Source organism: Liolophura sinensis, chromosome 9, assembly GCF_032854445.1.
Source record: "Liolophura sinensis isolate JHLJ2023 chromosome 9, CUHK_Ljap_v2, whole genome shotgun sequence".
Taxonomy (NCBI): domain Eukaryota; kingdom Metazoa; phylum Mollusca; class Polyplacophora; order Chitonida; family Chitonidae; genus Liolophura; species Liolophura sinensis.
The window spans coordinates 33,998,132-34,014,666 of NC_088303.1; the positions used below are offsets into that span (position 1 = coordinate 33,998,132).

The 16,535-nt window shown below is 38.7% G+C and overlaps 2 protein-coding genes across 3 annotated transcripts in view; both read right to left on the bottom strand.

Annotated features, from left to right (window-relative positions):
- Positions 1-16,429, bottom strand: LOC135475390 (77 kDa echinoderm microtubule-associated protein-like). 2 transcript variants are annotated; one of them, XM_064755262.1, is made up of 19 exons: positions 16,313-16,429; positions 15,275-15,466; positions 14,986-15,061; positions 14,492-14,644; positions 13,897-13,966; positions 11,666-11,767; positions 11,187-11,282; positions 9,360-9,392; positions 8,303-8,464; positions 7,774-7,932; positions 7,442-7,555; positions 6,889-7,026; positions 5,563-5,694; positions 4,806-4,962; positions 3,704-3,801; positions 3,010-3,097; positions 2,501-2,596; positions 1,225-1,355; positions 1-638 (listed from the first exon to the last, which is right to left on the bottom strand). In XM_064755262.1, the coding sequence occupies exons 1-19, from the start codon at positions 16,413-16,415 to the stop codon at positions 501-503; spliced, it is 2,238 nt and encodes a 745-aa protein (XP_064611332.1). In that variant the 5' UTR covers positions 16,416-16,429; the 3' UTR covers positions 1-500. The 2 variants fall into 2 exon arrangements, with proteins under 2 accessions (XP_064611332.1, XP_064611333.1); XM_064755263.1 differs by lacking the exon at positions 9,360-9,392.
- Positions 16,416-16,535, bottom strand: part of LOC135475804 (neuronal migration protein doublecortin-like) — a gene marked incomplete at its 3' end in the record, with an annotated part of 16,856 nt that continues 16,736 nt past the window's right edge. The window contains exon 3 of the mRNA XM_064755744.1: positions 16,416-16,499. Within this exon, the coding sequence (XP_064611814.1) occupies positions 16,416-16,499 (84 nt within the window). The remainder of the gene's footprint in view (positions 16,500-16,535) is intronic.

Sequence of the window (16,535 nt, forward strand, 5' to 3'; positions counted from 1 at the left end):
TAAAATTTGAAATTTATTAACCAATTTAGATATCACAAAACGTCAGATTAATTCCAAAATACTAAATGTAATGTCTGAGATATGTGGATAAGTAGTCATCACATCTGTAAACGTCACAAGACTTTCACCCAAAGATGAAAATAAAAGTATAAAAACTAAGTTTACATCTCTGGCTTTCAACGGTATCGACCATTTAATTTTAATTTAAATTTCATCTGTAAACAATAAATAGCTTTATTATAGGATACACATGTAGTTTTCAATGGCCTTACATATTTTGAGGGTAATCTTCCACTTTAATCGCTTGACCAGCATATGCAGAAAAACGGGAAGTAGGCCTATCACAGAAATAAGCAGCAGTCTGCTCACAGTGTGGATCTTAACTGCATTAAGCTAAGACGGCTCCACACTCAGTTCAACTGAATCGGCCATGTTTATCACAGAAATGGCGGGCAAGCTAACAGCAGTTCCTTCTGTATGATGAGAGATCTCGTGCTGTCTCACGAGAGAAGTGGTTTCAAAGCCCACTGCATCAAGACGGCCTCTGTACCGCCAGCTGAGATGATGTACCTGTCTTCCATAGCGAACTGGACACTCGTCACTTGTGAGGAGAATGACTTCTTCGAGTAACACTGTGCCTGGAGAACGATGCAAAAATTGGAGTACATTTAAAGAGTACAGAACATAACAACTATATCCTGGGCGAAAATTATGATATTACCGGGTGAGAATATAGACCGTGGCCTACACTGGATTAAAATGGCAGTTTACGTTTGCGTTGAGCAGGACAGAGATGTTACCAGCTTTATACCTATACATGTATTGTAGGCCCTGAAAATAGATTTCCACAAATCACGGTTGTGCACATTGATTACAATGAGAATATCGCTTGTCTTTTTTGTTAGTCTATGCACCCCTTCTCAGATGTTTATTGTGAAGAACTGATTCTTCAATGAATTGACGCCACTCTACCACGTGGTACATCCTCAACGTTCAAATTCCCCGTGAACATTTCCCGCCTAAACAAGTCAGTTCAAGTTGTTTAAAATCACATCATTTAAAGCCATTACGCCGCATTTCTTGGGAACTACCGCTTTGCCTTACCGGCAACGGCAACGGCAACAGTGACGTATCACAGAAGACGAGAAGAGACCACCGCTTGAACCGTCCAGTTTTATGCGGGTAGTTTTTGCAGACGTGAGTGGAAGTGTGTAGGTTTCTCACCTTCTGACAAGAGCTAGGGTACTTGTACAGCTTCACTGACCCACTGTTTGTCCCCACAGCCAGGTACTCCCTAAAGCCCGATCGACTCACACAGCGGATGTCCTCACCCGCCTTCAGGTTCGTCCAGGGGCCTATACGTGCATGAGGGATAATGGGGGTTAGCGTACTTACTGATACATCCATAGATTGATGGGCTCCGGGATCCCGAAGGTGTCTTAGACTGAATGAAAATTAGCGTCTAAGTTCAAACCTTAATATCAAAACAGCTTGTTGAGCTAAAATTGTGACTCTCGTTAAGTTGTCTTGGGCCAAAAATGAAAATTAGCGTTTAAGTTCAAACCTAAGTTCAGGTACAATACTAGTGTGAATTAAGACTAATACAACTCGTGATCCAGGAATACCAACGAGTGCTGTGAATTAGTAAAAAGTGTTCTAACAAAAAGTTGTATTAGACCTTCATGACAAAAGTTCAGGAATAATACAACAAGTTAAGACGGCTTTGTGATTTCAGGGGCCACTGTGTTCTTTCAAGATTTCTCCTGCGCCGCTCAAGTATAGGTTGCAAATACCTAGGCCTATATGCACAAAATTAAACTTTTTTACGTATCCTTGGGGTTTAAAGTCATACTTAACAATTCTGCATTCATATGACGACGCGGAGTCATTAGGTGCCCGTACTTATATTAGTCTGCCGCCACTGATGTATCAAGCCGAATACACCACACTCAGTCACATTATACTCACTCTGGGCCAACCAGTCCTGTATTCTCGCTCTAACCTTTCAGTGCCAAGTGTGTTTAGCTCGCAAAGCGTAAGTAAGGGAACACAATCGGTGAGAGACTACCGCACTTTGTGCAATTTTTAAAGCACAAATTAAGTACTCGAGAGTCATCCCCGTCTTGGTCCTAGCTGACACACGGACAGCTGTTAATTTCAGACATGCAATATCTGTAGAATTTTCGGGCGTAGGCAATGGCGGATTTCCCAACGGAATAGACTACGTTGGATAAACACACGGTTGAGGACATTTCTTATAGATCCAAATATCTTGAACATTCACTTCAAGGTACCTATTACAACATGTAACAACCTTAGTGAGCACGTTGTTAACACCTACATAGCACAAACCTAGACTTAAGTTATTGCAATCGTTTAAAACTCGCGCAACAACAATATTTCAATAATAAAAGAATATTCACTTGAAAAATGTAAACAACGCGAACTACTATAAACGGCTATATGTACAACAACTGTATTCTCATATTGATACACCTACCTATGATGTTATAGGACAACACGCATGTTTGTGTGGACCAATCCACGTCACGCATCGCCCTGACAGAAGTCACGTGATTAAGGTCTTCCACTTCCCCTGTAAATCAAGTGGTGTTTTTTTTTTAAATAACGTGCACGTGTTCGAACAGGTGTTTGATAACGCCTATAAACTTTCTCAAATCAAAAATGTTATTCGACTTTTTTTACATTTTGTTCATTTTTTTTAGGTTTCTATGTTATCAAATTGAAGTTTATAAAGACGATCTCCGTTTACAGATTCCTTTAATGAAGCAAAAGAAATGCGATAATCAGCATATACCTGAACTGAAATTATTATATTAAAACATAATTAGCACATAAACAGAATCCATGAATATCACCGTTCCACCCAAAAGGCCTGGGTGGGACGGTATATATATATATATATATATATATATATATATATAGCCAGGCAGGAAAGTCTGATTGCCAAATGTAATAATTAAATTAAACGGATTTAGAAAAGCGTACAGAAGAAGAGGTCGTAATCAGCAGAAACTGTCTGTAGAAACTTGTTATCACTGGACCAGTCCATTTGAGTCACGGCATTCTTGTGTCCCTAGAAGAAAACAATCGCGCAGAAATATAAAATAATGTTAAACAGTGCCATGAATCGACAAAGGAAGGCATCAGTGTCAGAGGCCTAAATGTCTGTGCTAACGCTGACTAAGGAGTAACCCTTATGAAAACTCAAAACAACAGTACGTAATTCTATATCGGATATATGAAATTTTGGTAACCGACCCAATACAAACCTGTGTTAGTTGAACATTGATGTTTGTTGTGCTAATGCAGAATTTATTTACTTAATTATTTACTTTCTCTTTTATTTACTTATTTCATTGTTATTTAATATTCAAGAAAATTTCACCCATAGGATGACAGTCAGGATTATGGGTGGAATAAACCAGAGTTACCAGTGCAAAACACCGATTTTTGGTAAGTTATTGGCGAACTTTTCCACCCGTAACGTATATATATATATATATATGGACACCATACTGCAGGAAGACAATTGTCGTCACCAAGCCCCACGAGCAGTGATGGTAATGCAGAAAACACACGCCAGAATGTAACTAAATTTTCTAGAGATCTATTCATTAATTTGGTTTCTTCCTAACAATCTAATAGCCCAAAATCAGAGCCAAACAAAAATACCTCCTACCTGCAGATTGCCAATCTTCCTCAGGTAAAAGCCGTCATCCATCACTTCATACAGACAGACGGTGCCATCTTGGCAGCCCGCGGATACCGTCTGGCCGTCTGCAAGCATGGTCAATTAAATAATGGACGAAATTTTAAAATGTACCAAAAGTCAAAAAATAATGAGCACAGCTGGAACGTAACAGAGGACTGCGCCCATTTCAAATTATTATTATTATTTTTTTTTTACATTTTCTTTAGCAAGAAATTCCTCAAATGTAATTGTTTTCTAAGGTAGACTTCTTACCACATTTCCCCCACATGTTTTTCACATTATTCTGAGTGCCTAAAAATCCAATAAAAACCGATTTCAATCACCCTGAGCCAGTGCACCACAGATGGTTTTGAAGAAAATGTTCCGAAGATAAGCCAGGGAAACTCTTACGAGCAAAGTGATGTCACACCACTTAGTTGTTGCTCCTGTAGTATTTTATCCTTTTTTCATGGCGGAAAAACTATTTTAGGGTACAGTTTTGCGCAAGGTTTTGATTGCCACGGACTGTCACAACGTTTATATCCATTAATTATTGAACGATTTGAGTGACTTACGAACAGAATTCTTGACTGGATGTTCGTCTATGTATGTTTGCTTTGGGTTTTAGGTCATACTTAACAATTTTAGTTATATGACGACAAACTGGATGTTCGTGACGCACTGGTTGACTTATTACTGAATTAAAAGAGTGATAAACTCATTGATACATTTCTTAAACGTATTTCTGATCTGACTGTTCGAATGATCATGTTTGATGAAGACATTAAGTACATACAATAACAGTTGGACCGAGCAGCTTATAGCTGAACTGATTGACCTTACTGGCACAATTGTTCTCCACACATGAACTGGTAAATGTACCCATGAGCTGATCCAGCTGATATGGGACACGCTGTGCTTGTGATGATTTTTAACAACCAAGGCCCAGGGAACAACTGAACACGGAAATCTTGACAATTACCTGTGACTTAAAGACTATGATAGTATCCTTGTTAATGGATGGAGGAAACCATTACATCTCTCTATGCTCTAAGCTACACTGCGTATTAGTAATGTCACAAAAACTCACTGGGAGAAAATCTGACGACAGTGATCTTATCCAAGCTGACTTGTGTCGCAGAGATGTTAGACCCATTTCCGGCACTCATCACAATCAATTTCCCATCCGTTGTCCCAACGACGAGAAGATTTCCACTTGGGTCGATTGTCATGGATACACAAGGTTTCTACAGTTATAAACATAAATGAGAATAAAGCTATAGAACATGCAAACGGTTCTTAAGTTTACATCAGAATAATATGTTTGGTGAACCCGATGTGACGATCCGTTACAGAATACTAAAGCTGGGGTGTCTGAATATACACGTAATAAGTTATTCACCACAGCATTGATTGTTGCTTTCAAGTTCTTGGCTCTTTAAAGTCTTGTCGTTATAAACGTTTTTAGGTCTTGTATCCAGCATAAACTTGCTCTCAAATTTACGGAAAACTCATGCTTCTCTCTTGAATAATAGCAAGCAACTGTACACTAACAATTTAATTTCTTGACTGTTAAGGTTTTAACATTATAAACGTTTTTCCTTCTTCTATCCTCCAACAATGGGACACAAAGTTCACTTGTTAAATTCTCAAATCCTTTTTCTATAAATGACGTCGCCTTATGGCCCTACAACATTTAAACTGTCCCCAGTTACTAAAAGTTACAAGAAATCATGATTGCGAAAGTGGTCCATGGAAGATATACGCATGGCTTAAGGTATTGGCAGACGTATGTTTCGTGTTTTAGCGTTCGAATTGTAGGTATAAGTGCTCTAGGTTGTACCCACCTCTACCTGAATCCTCCATGCTACCGTGTGCATGATGGTAGACCATCTACACACCTGCATGTCAAACCCAGCCGTGAAGAAACAGGGTTCCTTGGGGTGGACAGCCAATGCCCAAAGCTTGTCACTGTGCCCCTGGAAACATCCATTTTGAGTATTACCAGTGTCCATTATTGACAGCAATACTGATAGTAGTAGTGTTCACGGCTAAACATCATTCACCAATGGTAAAACTGATTACGACATATACATTTTGGAAAAGGTCGCTGGCATAACCATGTTCTACTGATAATAGAGACCTTTAACAAGAAGTTACAAGTTCGACTCGTAACTTCAAACTAAAAAAGGTAAACTAATTGTAATTTGAAGTTAATAACTACAACTTGCTGATATCAATAAAAAACTAATGGCATTAAAGGTTTGTATATTTTGTTAGTTTCATTCAATGAATATCAACACATACCAGAATCAACCATATGGCCACACTTCATTCACTGAATATCAACACATACCAGAATCAACCATATGGCCACACTTCATTCAATTAATATCAACACATACCAGAATCAACCATATGGCCACACTTCATTCACTGAATATCAACATATACCAGAATCAACCATATGGCCACACTTCATTCACTGAATATCAACATATACCAGAATCAACCCTATGGCCACACTTCATTCAATGAATATCAACATATACCAGAATCAACCCTATGGCCACACTTCATTCAATGAATATCAACATATACCAGAATCAACCCTATGGACACATTTCATTTAATGAATAGATGTCACAAGCCGATGTCCAACTACAACCGATGTTTTTAATCTCATTGAACAAGACCACGCTACATCGAGCAAAATCGAATCTATTTGTATTCTTAATCCCCAAACTTCGAAAACTGTGTCGCCAAGAAGAGCTGAAATATTGTCGATTTATTGTCATTCATTGGAAATCTGTGTTTTTCGTTATTGATGTTAAGGTGTTTAATGTAAATGTTTTATTGTAAACGTTTGTGGTAAACCTATTTATCATACACGTGTTTGTTGTAAAACTTCTTTGGTGTGAACGAGTTTAGTATCAAACTAGTTTAATTTAAACATGTTGAGTCAAAATGTGATTGATGTACTTTGATTTGATATAGTTATGTTTAACAAGATGGGCCATATACTGGCCGTATCTCTATAGTTCTTGATTAGCACCTATATCCAAACATCCCAAAGCGTACCAGAGAGTCACTTTCGACCTAAACAAAAATGGAATCGCCAGCGTCCAGCGTCTTATCACATTTTAATCTACTCCAACCATCTCTGTACCCACCTGAATAACAAACTTGAATTTGTGCTGTAGCGAACCTTCCAGTACGAAGTTCTTGGTGGTGCCGATGTACAGCGCACCGTCGGCGTCGCTCTCCGATACCGGCACCAGCGTCCGTATATAACCGGCGCTATCTGGTAACTACACAATGGGACAATAGGATGGGATAACAAGACAGTAACAAAATGTATTTATCTGGCACATACTTCTTATATATTTGTTTACACTTTGTCCACCTTCTTCTTCAAAGTAGATTTCTATGGGAATTCATGAGCATTCCACATATAAGCGAAACTATTAAAGATGTAGTCTGCCTTCAACCTGCGGGTGGTCGTGGATTTTCCCCGGGCCTTCCGACCATAATCAGTAGTCAGTCGTCGTATAAGTGAAATATTCTTGAGTACGGCGTAAGACACGAATAAAATAAATATTTAGGAGGTAATGTGGAAAGCCTTATTTCTTCTTATAAACGTTGGCTATGGAATAGAAGGTGTGCATGTACTTAAGGCTGCTTGAGACTGAGTTCTGTGACATTACTACACTGGTATAGACTCACCGCTCGTTCTTTTATCATCCGATAATAATTCTCTGAGTCCCAGGTTTTAATTTCGCTACCTCCACCGGACAGGAGAGTTCCGTCTTCCAGAAAACACAATGAGAAAACGCTTTTCTGAAACAAGGTAGCGCAGAAAAATCCAGTTTTGTTTTGTTATGCTTTTTGAATTAGACTGTCCGTTCTTTTGAGAAAAAAGCCGTTGTGTCTGCAAAAATTCCTCAACTACCGGTAAGTACTTCTTCTATTTACAACAAATAAAATAGAAAGAGTGAAAAGATATTTTTGTTTTAGAAACTTTCTTGAAACATTTCTTTATCAAAAGAAGCACACACCTTATGGGCGTTCTTGGTGTGGTCTGAGCATGCGTGGTTGATTCTGAAAGCATCCGTTTCGTCTCGACTCCACACAGTGATGTTTCCATTAGAATCACCCACAACTACGTCTCCGAGAGGGGAAAATGCCAATGACGTCACAAATTTTGGAATATCATCCTGAATGTGAAATGAGATAATAGTCATTTGGTCATAATGGTCATGTTTAATAAGATACATGTAGTATACTCAACGTTCAAAACATAAACGCCACAGTGTCCAATACATTCAATTCGAGGCAATAGTGGTTTAATCAATCAAAAGAATGTTTTCAAATTATGACTGAAAAATTATTAAGTACGACTTTAAAACCCAAGCACTCACTCACTTAAATTATGTGCCATAATATGACGAAATTCCGAAATATTTAACTTTTTTGTAAAATTTTAAACGATGTATAAACCTAGTTTTTGTTCCCATTTCATTAAGATCACATCAACATTTTGGACAGCTGGGTCAGCTAATAACATTGGGTGCTGCTTTGACGTACCCTGAATATGCCACTCTCCTTGTCACGGATGATTCTCCCCTCCCCCTCTTGTCGTGACGTCCACACCAGACGCCAAAAGTAGATGTGACGTTTGCCGTACGTCACCAAAATGCTATCGTCCAGGTTATGGAATCTGCCCCATACTACCATGTCGGTTGTCGTCTGTAAGATAAAAAAGATAAGGATTTCTTTTATCCACTAAGACTATATTTGCACACGATGTTTTCTCTGATGTTTGAAAACCCGTTATGTTAAGAATGTGTCCAATGACACAGAGAGTCGTAAAGACATGGTATGTTTTAAATGAGTATCGGTGGTTGAGGATATAGGAAATGTTAAAAAGGTTAGCTTTGATATAAAGTTATTGACATCGGTAATGCTATAATGCTTCATCAACTTTCTTGAAACGTTTGCTATAACTATTACGAATCGCGGTTCATCGGCATTTTGACTTGTGCTGTTGCTTTCCCCCCCTTTTACAACATGAAGAATCGTTTCCACAAGGCCATTATCACCATCATGAAAAATTCATTTTGACTCAAGGTAAGCTTAATTGCATTCGACGAAATAAACACAAACTTCAGTACAGAAACAGAATTGTTCATCGTGTCCAAATCAATGATATAAATCCGTGAAGCTATTATGACAATTTCAATGATAGTTCAAGAATACGTTAGTTTGCTTTGAGTTCTGTCATATGTTATGTACAAAGACAATACTATATCAACCACGCATAGAGCAATTAGAGGATACAGGATGACACCATGCATTCATGTCATGCGGAAATTGGTAGGAGAGATCAGAGATAAACTGGGATCTGGGCAATCAAAGAGAATGTCAAAAGAGTGGGTAGCTTAGATAATCATGTTAATAGAAACTGTAGATGGGTTTGTCTTAGTTTAACGTGAGCATAGCATATCATGTACACAGGAAACAGAGGGAGGGTACATATATAGGAAGGTTATGTTGACTATCCAGTATAACACGGGAGTAGTGATTCCACACAAATTTAGATAGGGACGGAAGATATAAGTACACCATAGAGACAAATACTCACTCCATATATCGAAAATTTGACGTTGTACGCCAGCTATGTGTTGTGCGTAAGATACAGAATGAGAAATGCAATTACCGGTGAACCATTTGTGATATCGTGAAAGAATTTGACTTTTGAGGTGTGAATGAAAAGTGTATATTCTTGCAAGACATTTATATTGAATAACAACTCTTCATCTTCAATTTTTAATATTTATGAAATAAAGGCATTTATCCCATCTGCAAAGTTACACGTCCCTATATAATCGTACAGGATGAAACTTTAAACACATGATCGGTCTACTAAAATTGTTCACTTCTTTAAGTGGTGTTTAACGTCATACTTAAGACTTTTTCACATATATGACGGCTGTAAGGTTTATGGGTGGGGTGGGGGAAACCGGAGGACCCAGAGTAAACCAGGTAATGAAAATATGTCCTGACTTAAAGCCGGGGTTGAAATGAGGAGGGCTGAATTCGAATCTGCGATCTCATTGGCCAGGGACCGACTGAGTGAGGCAACATCAACGCATTGACAGAATGACTGTTAAAAGTGAATTATCTTCCAATGCTTCCAATGACGAAAGGTCAGACAACACAGTCAACACGAATAATGTATAAATTTCATGAAACAATTTCATAAAACATCTGAGTGAAGTGATATTGTGTGTGTGAACAGTGCAAATAAGTCTGTGTGGCGACCTACCCTCTATCATTGGAAACAAAAAGACAACAAGTTTGAAAATACATTTCTCGCAAAGAATGATTAAACAATACAATTCTTTAAGAAAATACATTTCTCGCAAAGAATGATTAAACAATACAATTCTTTAAGCTGCTTTTTTTGTACATTATACTCATGTGTGAAGTAAAATATTAGTCAAATTTCTCACTCATGTATATTATCCTCAGTAAAATTTGTTATGTCTTCAAGGAAACAACCTTTAAAGTCACAGGAGATCTTATCTACCTGTAGTCATTTGACCAATGGCAAAGCAGAATGAGAGTGACATTAAAATCTTTCATAATTTAAGAGTGCGGAAAAATTGGTAATTTGCTCTTTGTTGTGTAATATATGTTGAGAGACCACGTTCGACTTCTGACAGATTTAAGCCCCTGTGTTAAAAAAATATGAATTTGGGTTTACTGTTATAAAGTGGACGAAATGTTTCGCCTATCATCACCAAAACCCACATGTCCGCCTAATACCAAGGATCCCGGCCAACTTTGAACAAAAACATATATTTTACAACAGAAAGCAAATATAGCCATACACCATAATTATACTGGCCTCTACTACCCCTTCCACACAACGGTGTACAGTAAAGACAGTCCAAGAATTAAGGATGGCAGCTGGGGCGACTAAAGCATTATTTAACTTCTTTTCTCTGTCTGATCAAACATCAAAACGTTACTGCCCGTAACAAATTACGCTGTTACTCAATGTCCACCACAAATTTTGGTTCTGAAGAATGTTTAGATAAAATTGCATGCCAGAAATTCAAATCGGAACTGTCGTTTCACGTGCACGTCGCATATGTTAGAAATTGAAAGATCGTTAGAGTTTTTGTGTTACTGCCTTATCACCGTGACCCCATTGACCTTGACCATGTTGATGATTTCTGTTCAAAATTCGCTAGTTGAGGCAGTGATATAAAGGGAACGTAGAGAGCGGCACGTATATATGCCAGTCAGTCTTAGAATCATATTGTCATCAGCGACTGGGACCAACAATCTACTACCAGTTGAGTTGAGTCGCGTCTTTTAGCTCTCGTGTACGACTCCTCTATCAGCCGAGCATTACAGTGGTCTTGGCATATACTTTGACAAAAGCACATATTACACTTACCGTGGTCTTTGCTGCCAGCTTGGAGTTCTGCCAATCCCAGACACTGAGTGTGTGCTTCTCCCCATCATCCACTACCAGAACAAAATCTCCTTGGCTCTGTAGGTATGGAAGACAAGACAATTTTATTTACAACTGAGAGAAGGAAGCGTGAACTATGACGCCAGAAGACGTCAAATAGTCTTTGCTTCAAAATGTCACGCATGTATGATCGTCACAGTGTGTAGTAAAATGTTGAAGGTGGCTTTCATGGAATGGATATTGCATGGGTCCTGGGTTCAAATCCAGCTCGGGGCTTTAAGTCTGGATGTTTGCCAGGTCCCTTTTCAACCCCATAAGCATAACCACCTGGCCCTTTTTCAACCCCAAAAATCCTCATATACGTGGAATAATAAATAATGCAAAAAATAAAAAAATTAAAAATATGTCACTATTTTTGTAGGAGCTGTAGTAACACCGTTTATAGCCGCGTATGAACTTACCTGAACAGAAAACGACACAGAACTGATACCAGCCTGGAACACGCCCAGACCGATAATAGAGTAGGTACTCAGTGATATCGTGTCCCAGATTCGCACGTGAGACTGGAATGTAAAAAAGGAGAAAACATGAGCTTCCCAATCAATGCCTTCACTCGCTTGATCACTACGATATGCAAGTATTACCAATGTGGCGTTAACACATTGGTTACCCATAGCCATTCATTCATTCTTTCATTAACATGACAGGACTCGAGGTTACCTCATTCGTATAACACGATCTAAAACTTCAGGGCTGACTATAACATCTCAGCTTACTAATATAAGAAGAGCATGTACAAAGTTTCTAACCTGTATTGCTGAATCTTTAACTCGTATTTAATGAGTACCAGGCATTAAAAGAGTACATCATGGGTTTTGAATTGCTACACAACTTCACAAATATGGACACCATATTGGTGGAAACCAAAGCCATCAAAGTCCTACACACAGTGAGATCGCAGGAATCCAGCAATTCCCTGTCGAAGGCCGGGATTGACCCCGCATCTTGTGCGTCCTAGCAATACAAAGACAAACACCTTAACCATTCTCCCACGACCCGCTCATCCCGTAAATGTAGAAAAGGGTATTTATATCCTTAGATACTAATAAAACGTACGTGATTATCAAAATGAATTTATGAAGCGTTTAAAGACTAACCTATGAAGTTGCCTAATGAATTAAACCACACAAAAGATGGTATGGCGCTAAAAGAGACCGTTTCAGTATGTTTAAAACCTGAGCTTGGCGGAAAAACGCAGTTCGCTGAAATAGTGTCCACCGGTTTTAATCCAATATGATCCATCGATATATTTATCCATGATGATACGATTTTTTGGAATAGCTACAAAATCTGGCTGCAATAAGTTAAACCATAACCATTTTCTTATTCACTTTTTGGAAAATGGCTGTTTCAACATCGGATTGTCGAAGAATATGGCAATGTTGGACCTACAAAGCTTAATTATAGGTTGGCCTACATCTAAATGATCTTGTCGGCAAATAATCAGACACCTTGTCTAGACCAGTGACATCTAATAAATTGCAATTAACATCACTCCATTTTTTTCTTCACCTAATTCTGCTTAAGCCATGCTGCTAGGGGCGTGTAAATTGTTGCTATTTATACATTTACGCGAACAGTTAGAATAAAATCCTGACGGAGGTAAATGGACAACAGTCCATATTTCACCTGTTACCTGTGACCATTTCCAAGCTATCGTACTGTCGTCCTTGCTCTGGTTTTACTGCGTACGCTGTACGTCTATAATCATATTGTACTGGCTGAAAGGTTAAATCCGGATTACCTGTCGAGTCTGGCAATGTACAAGGCTGTACATCTGAATATACTAGTGATTCCTTGTTTAATGGTCATTGTACGAGGACAGGAGAAAAGTTCTGGACTCCTGTGCTAGCAGCAAACATGCAAGCATAGAGCCTGGAGCGCGACCACCTTAATTATCCTTGATGGACTCTCTCCTGATTTGTCTAATACAACATGCGTGTAGTTGAGCGCATGTTGCCAGTGCACGCTGATCATCGAACCTGTATTCCTCGGCGCAATGCCTTTGTAAACATCCATAGCCGGTCCATCGCCTTAATTGCATTTGGCCTTGTCTCTCCCGTATGGTACATATTGCATGAGCTAGGAGTGCCTACACTAGATCCCTGCTCTTGGCAGCAATTTACTGAGATATGCCAGCTTCTGATTAGAAATTGACTGTGTATATCTGGATGGAAGGTGTGGCTGAGAAAGAATGAAGGAAGTGTACGGAGTGGTTTGTTTATATCGATATGTAATATTATTGGCAACATATATTAAACCTTACTCAACACCCATCTTAATCCTGGCATCTGTCGAACAAATGAAATGTCCTTTATGTTCGACCTAAAACACCAATCAGATATATAAACAAATAAATGAATAAATGAACAAACCTTTTACGATCTGCAGCCATCCGCCGCAGATATACATGTTTGCTAGATCTTAATGTTTTGCTTCATCACTCTGTGTGAGATGTTTTTCCATGTATTTTAGAAGACACATGGCCCGCCAGGGAACTCGTATACCGGTATTCAGTCAAAATTAAGAGTCAGTCCGGAAATTCGTTGAAACAAATTAGTCTTTGTTCTACTTCTCTGTTAGACAACATTCCTCACAACACAGGATATAGTGAAATGCTACATATACTTACGGCCGAATCTGATGTTTTGCCAGAAAGTTGCCCAGAAGCAACCAGCCTTTTTCCAGGATGTAAAGCCATACTGTAGGGTAATCAAACAAGAACGTTAAATGACCAGGGCTTTATACTTTGAAACTTATGTTGAATTTGATTCTCTGCCGTGTAGCCCCACAGTGTTCCAAATTCACATTAAATATAAGGGGTATGAACATCAGTTATTTTTGTCAATCTAGTTGCATTAAAGGATTTATCTAAACTCTTTTTAATTTCAGTTAGCACTTCTGCCCAATGTCTTGATCTGAAATTACGACTTTTGACGAAAAAGCTCCGTATGAACATCAGTTATTTATGCCAAGTCTAGCTGCATTAAAAGATTTATCTAAACTCTTTTTAATTTCAGTTAACACTTCTGCCCAATGTCTTGATCTGAAATTCCGACTTTTGACGAAAAAGCTACGTGCTAAATGGATCATCAGTAGTACTAGAGCGTGCTTTGAGACAGAATACTTTCTTCCTACTGGAAATAGTCCTTTGATACATTTACAACATGACAGGAAAGACGAATGACCTGGACGCAAAAGTTGACAAAGGCTTCAGGCATGACTACCTGGTTATGTCCTCATTATGTCCACAGTAATGACGCTGTATCTCCTTTCGTCTGTCATAAAGGACAGCCACGGCTCCAACGAAGTACAGCAGTTCGCCAGACGCGGAGATGACAAAGAGGTTGCAGCGGGCGTCTTTACCTCTGTAACCATAGCTGCAAAGGTCAAGGTCATAATTACCGAATGCTATTTTGAAGTAAATTTCCGTCAGGTACATCAAGGAAATATAATTTACTAAACAGACATATTGTTTTTCACAATATACAGATACAGAATTTCATACTGTATAGGGCCTGGTGAAAATCCTAAGTGCGTGTATACTCACAAGATGCAGGATTGAGGAAAATTTTACTCTCAGTATCAGCCGAGGAAATAGCGTTTATCTTTAAACTAATGACATTTGATTTAGACTAACTTTAAACTACTTTCCGGAAATATGAGTTTTTAAATGAGGAGATTCGGGTCCATTAGCTAACATCTAAAGACAAAAGGATACACCCAGTCTAGTTTTAAAACTTTGTCGGGTTTTGCACCATCGTCGTCTGAATCGAAAACTGTTGGCGGGTAAAATTCTGCAAATAAAAAAATAAGAGTATCACAATGAACGACGCATGTATATTTCAAAAATGGACACCACGATCAGGGATCAGATGATCACTATCTCCGGAAAAACAAGAACAACAACAAAAATGTAAAATAAGAAGAAAGGCTTGAACCTTGAATGTAAAATCAGAGAAGTGGAAGTAAGGAATGTCAAATGATCCAGAAACATCGCCAATCTTTACCTTTCCTCCGTCCATGTACATTCAGTCTCACGGTCTCATACTGTTTGCTATTCATTTTCGAACCGTTACCACCTTGCCTCTTCCCTTGTCTAATGGAGGCCAATGGTTTCCCGCTTCGCGGAAAAGGTGTGTCCACGTGGGCCGGGCTTGCTTCCATCGACATGTCTGTCCGAGAATGAGTGGCTTCTGAAGCTGAAAAAATATGGTAAAAATGAACATACCTCAAGATAATATAAAAATAGCAAAAATTATTTTCCCAGTCTCGATCCTAACATTTTTTGATAAAACTAATTCCGTTCTACCTCACAAAAGGTGGAGGAAATTGTAAGTAAAGATCTGTAGTGGCCTAAACCACCAGTTCCCAAATCTTTGCTCTTACCAAATTGCATGACCTAAGTAATGTAAGTTAGAAAATAACTGTGTTATTGCCCTTAATTAGGCACTCTTAGGATATTCTGTAAAATATGAATTTGAATTGGGATGTGCGTAACGTTGGAAACGAAAACGCCACGTGGATGTACAGAATTGATTTCAGAAGTAAAGTCTCTTTTCTCACTCCTTGTTTCATTCGTGATTTGAGAAGCAACTTCACAAAGTGTACTCCATATAGTTTCCGCTAACAATCACAGGGTTTGCAGGACGATAATGGAGTCTCTATATGTGATGTTTGAAACTGAGAAAAGTTATAGATTATTATCAAAAGACAAAAGCAGTGACGACCGTGTGATACATGTCAAACGGTCACACATAACCTGTGAAATAGGGCCTGTTGTCAATTTACCTCAGTTAGGGTTTCATTCTATCTGTCCATGCATATGCCCAAAAAGTAGCAACGTAGACCACCCCTAGCACAATGACTTAAACAGACTTTAAATAAATGGTCAGTACAAAACATTCTAGACGTCACCAGTCTAGAATTACTCAATTACCCATTATCCTTTACCAGAATCGACCTTGTTCGTGCTTCTCTGCATTGTCTACTAGATAATCTATTCTGGTTTCCTCCTGCTTGTCGTTTCCTAAGCAGGAATTACATACCACTATACATCTGTTTCTGGAACTTCCTAGGTTTCCGTAAAGGGTGACTACTCGAGCTCTCCGTGCTAGAGTTACTTCCCGGTGCGTGGCGCTTTCCTGTCATCTCCGTTGGCTTCCCTTCTTCCCCACAGGCTAAGAAGTTCACGTGATCCTTAAACTCTCGTAACAGTTGAGAATAACTCTGAATCTTTTTTCAAGGAAAAATAAATATTGCAAGTTAAAG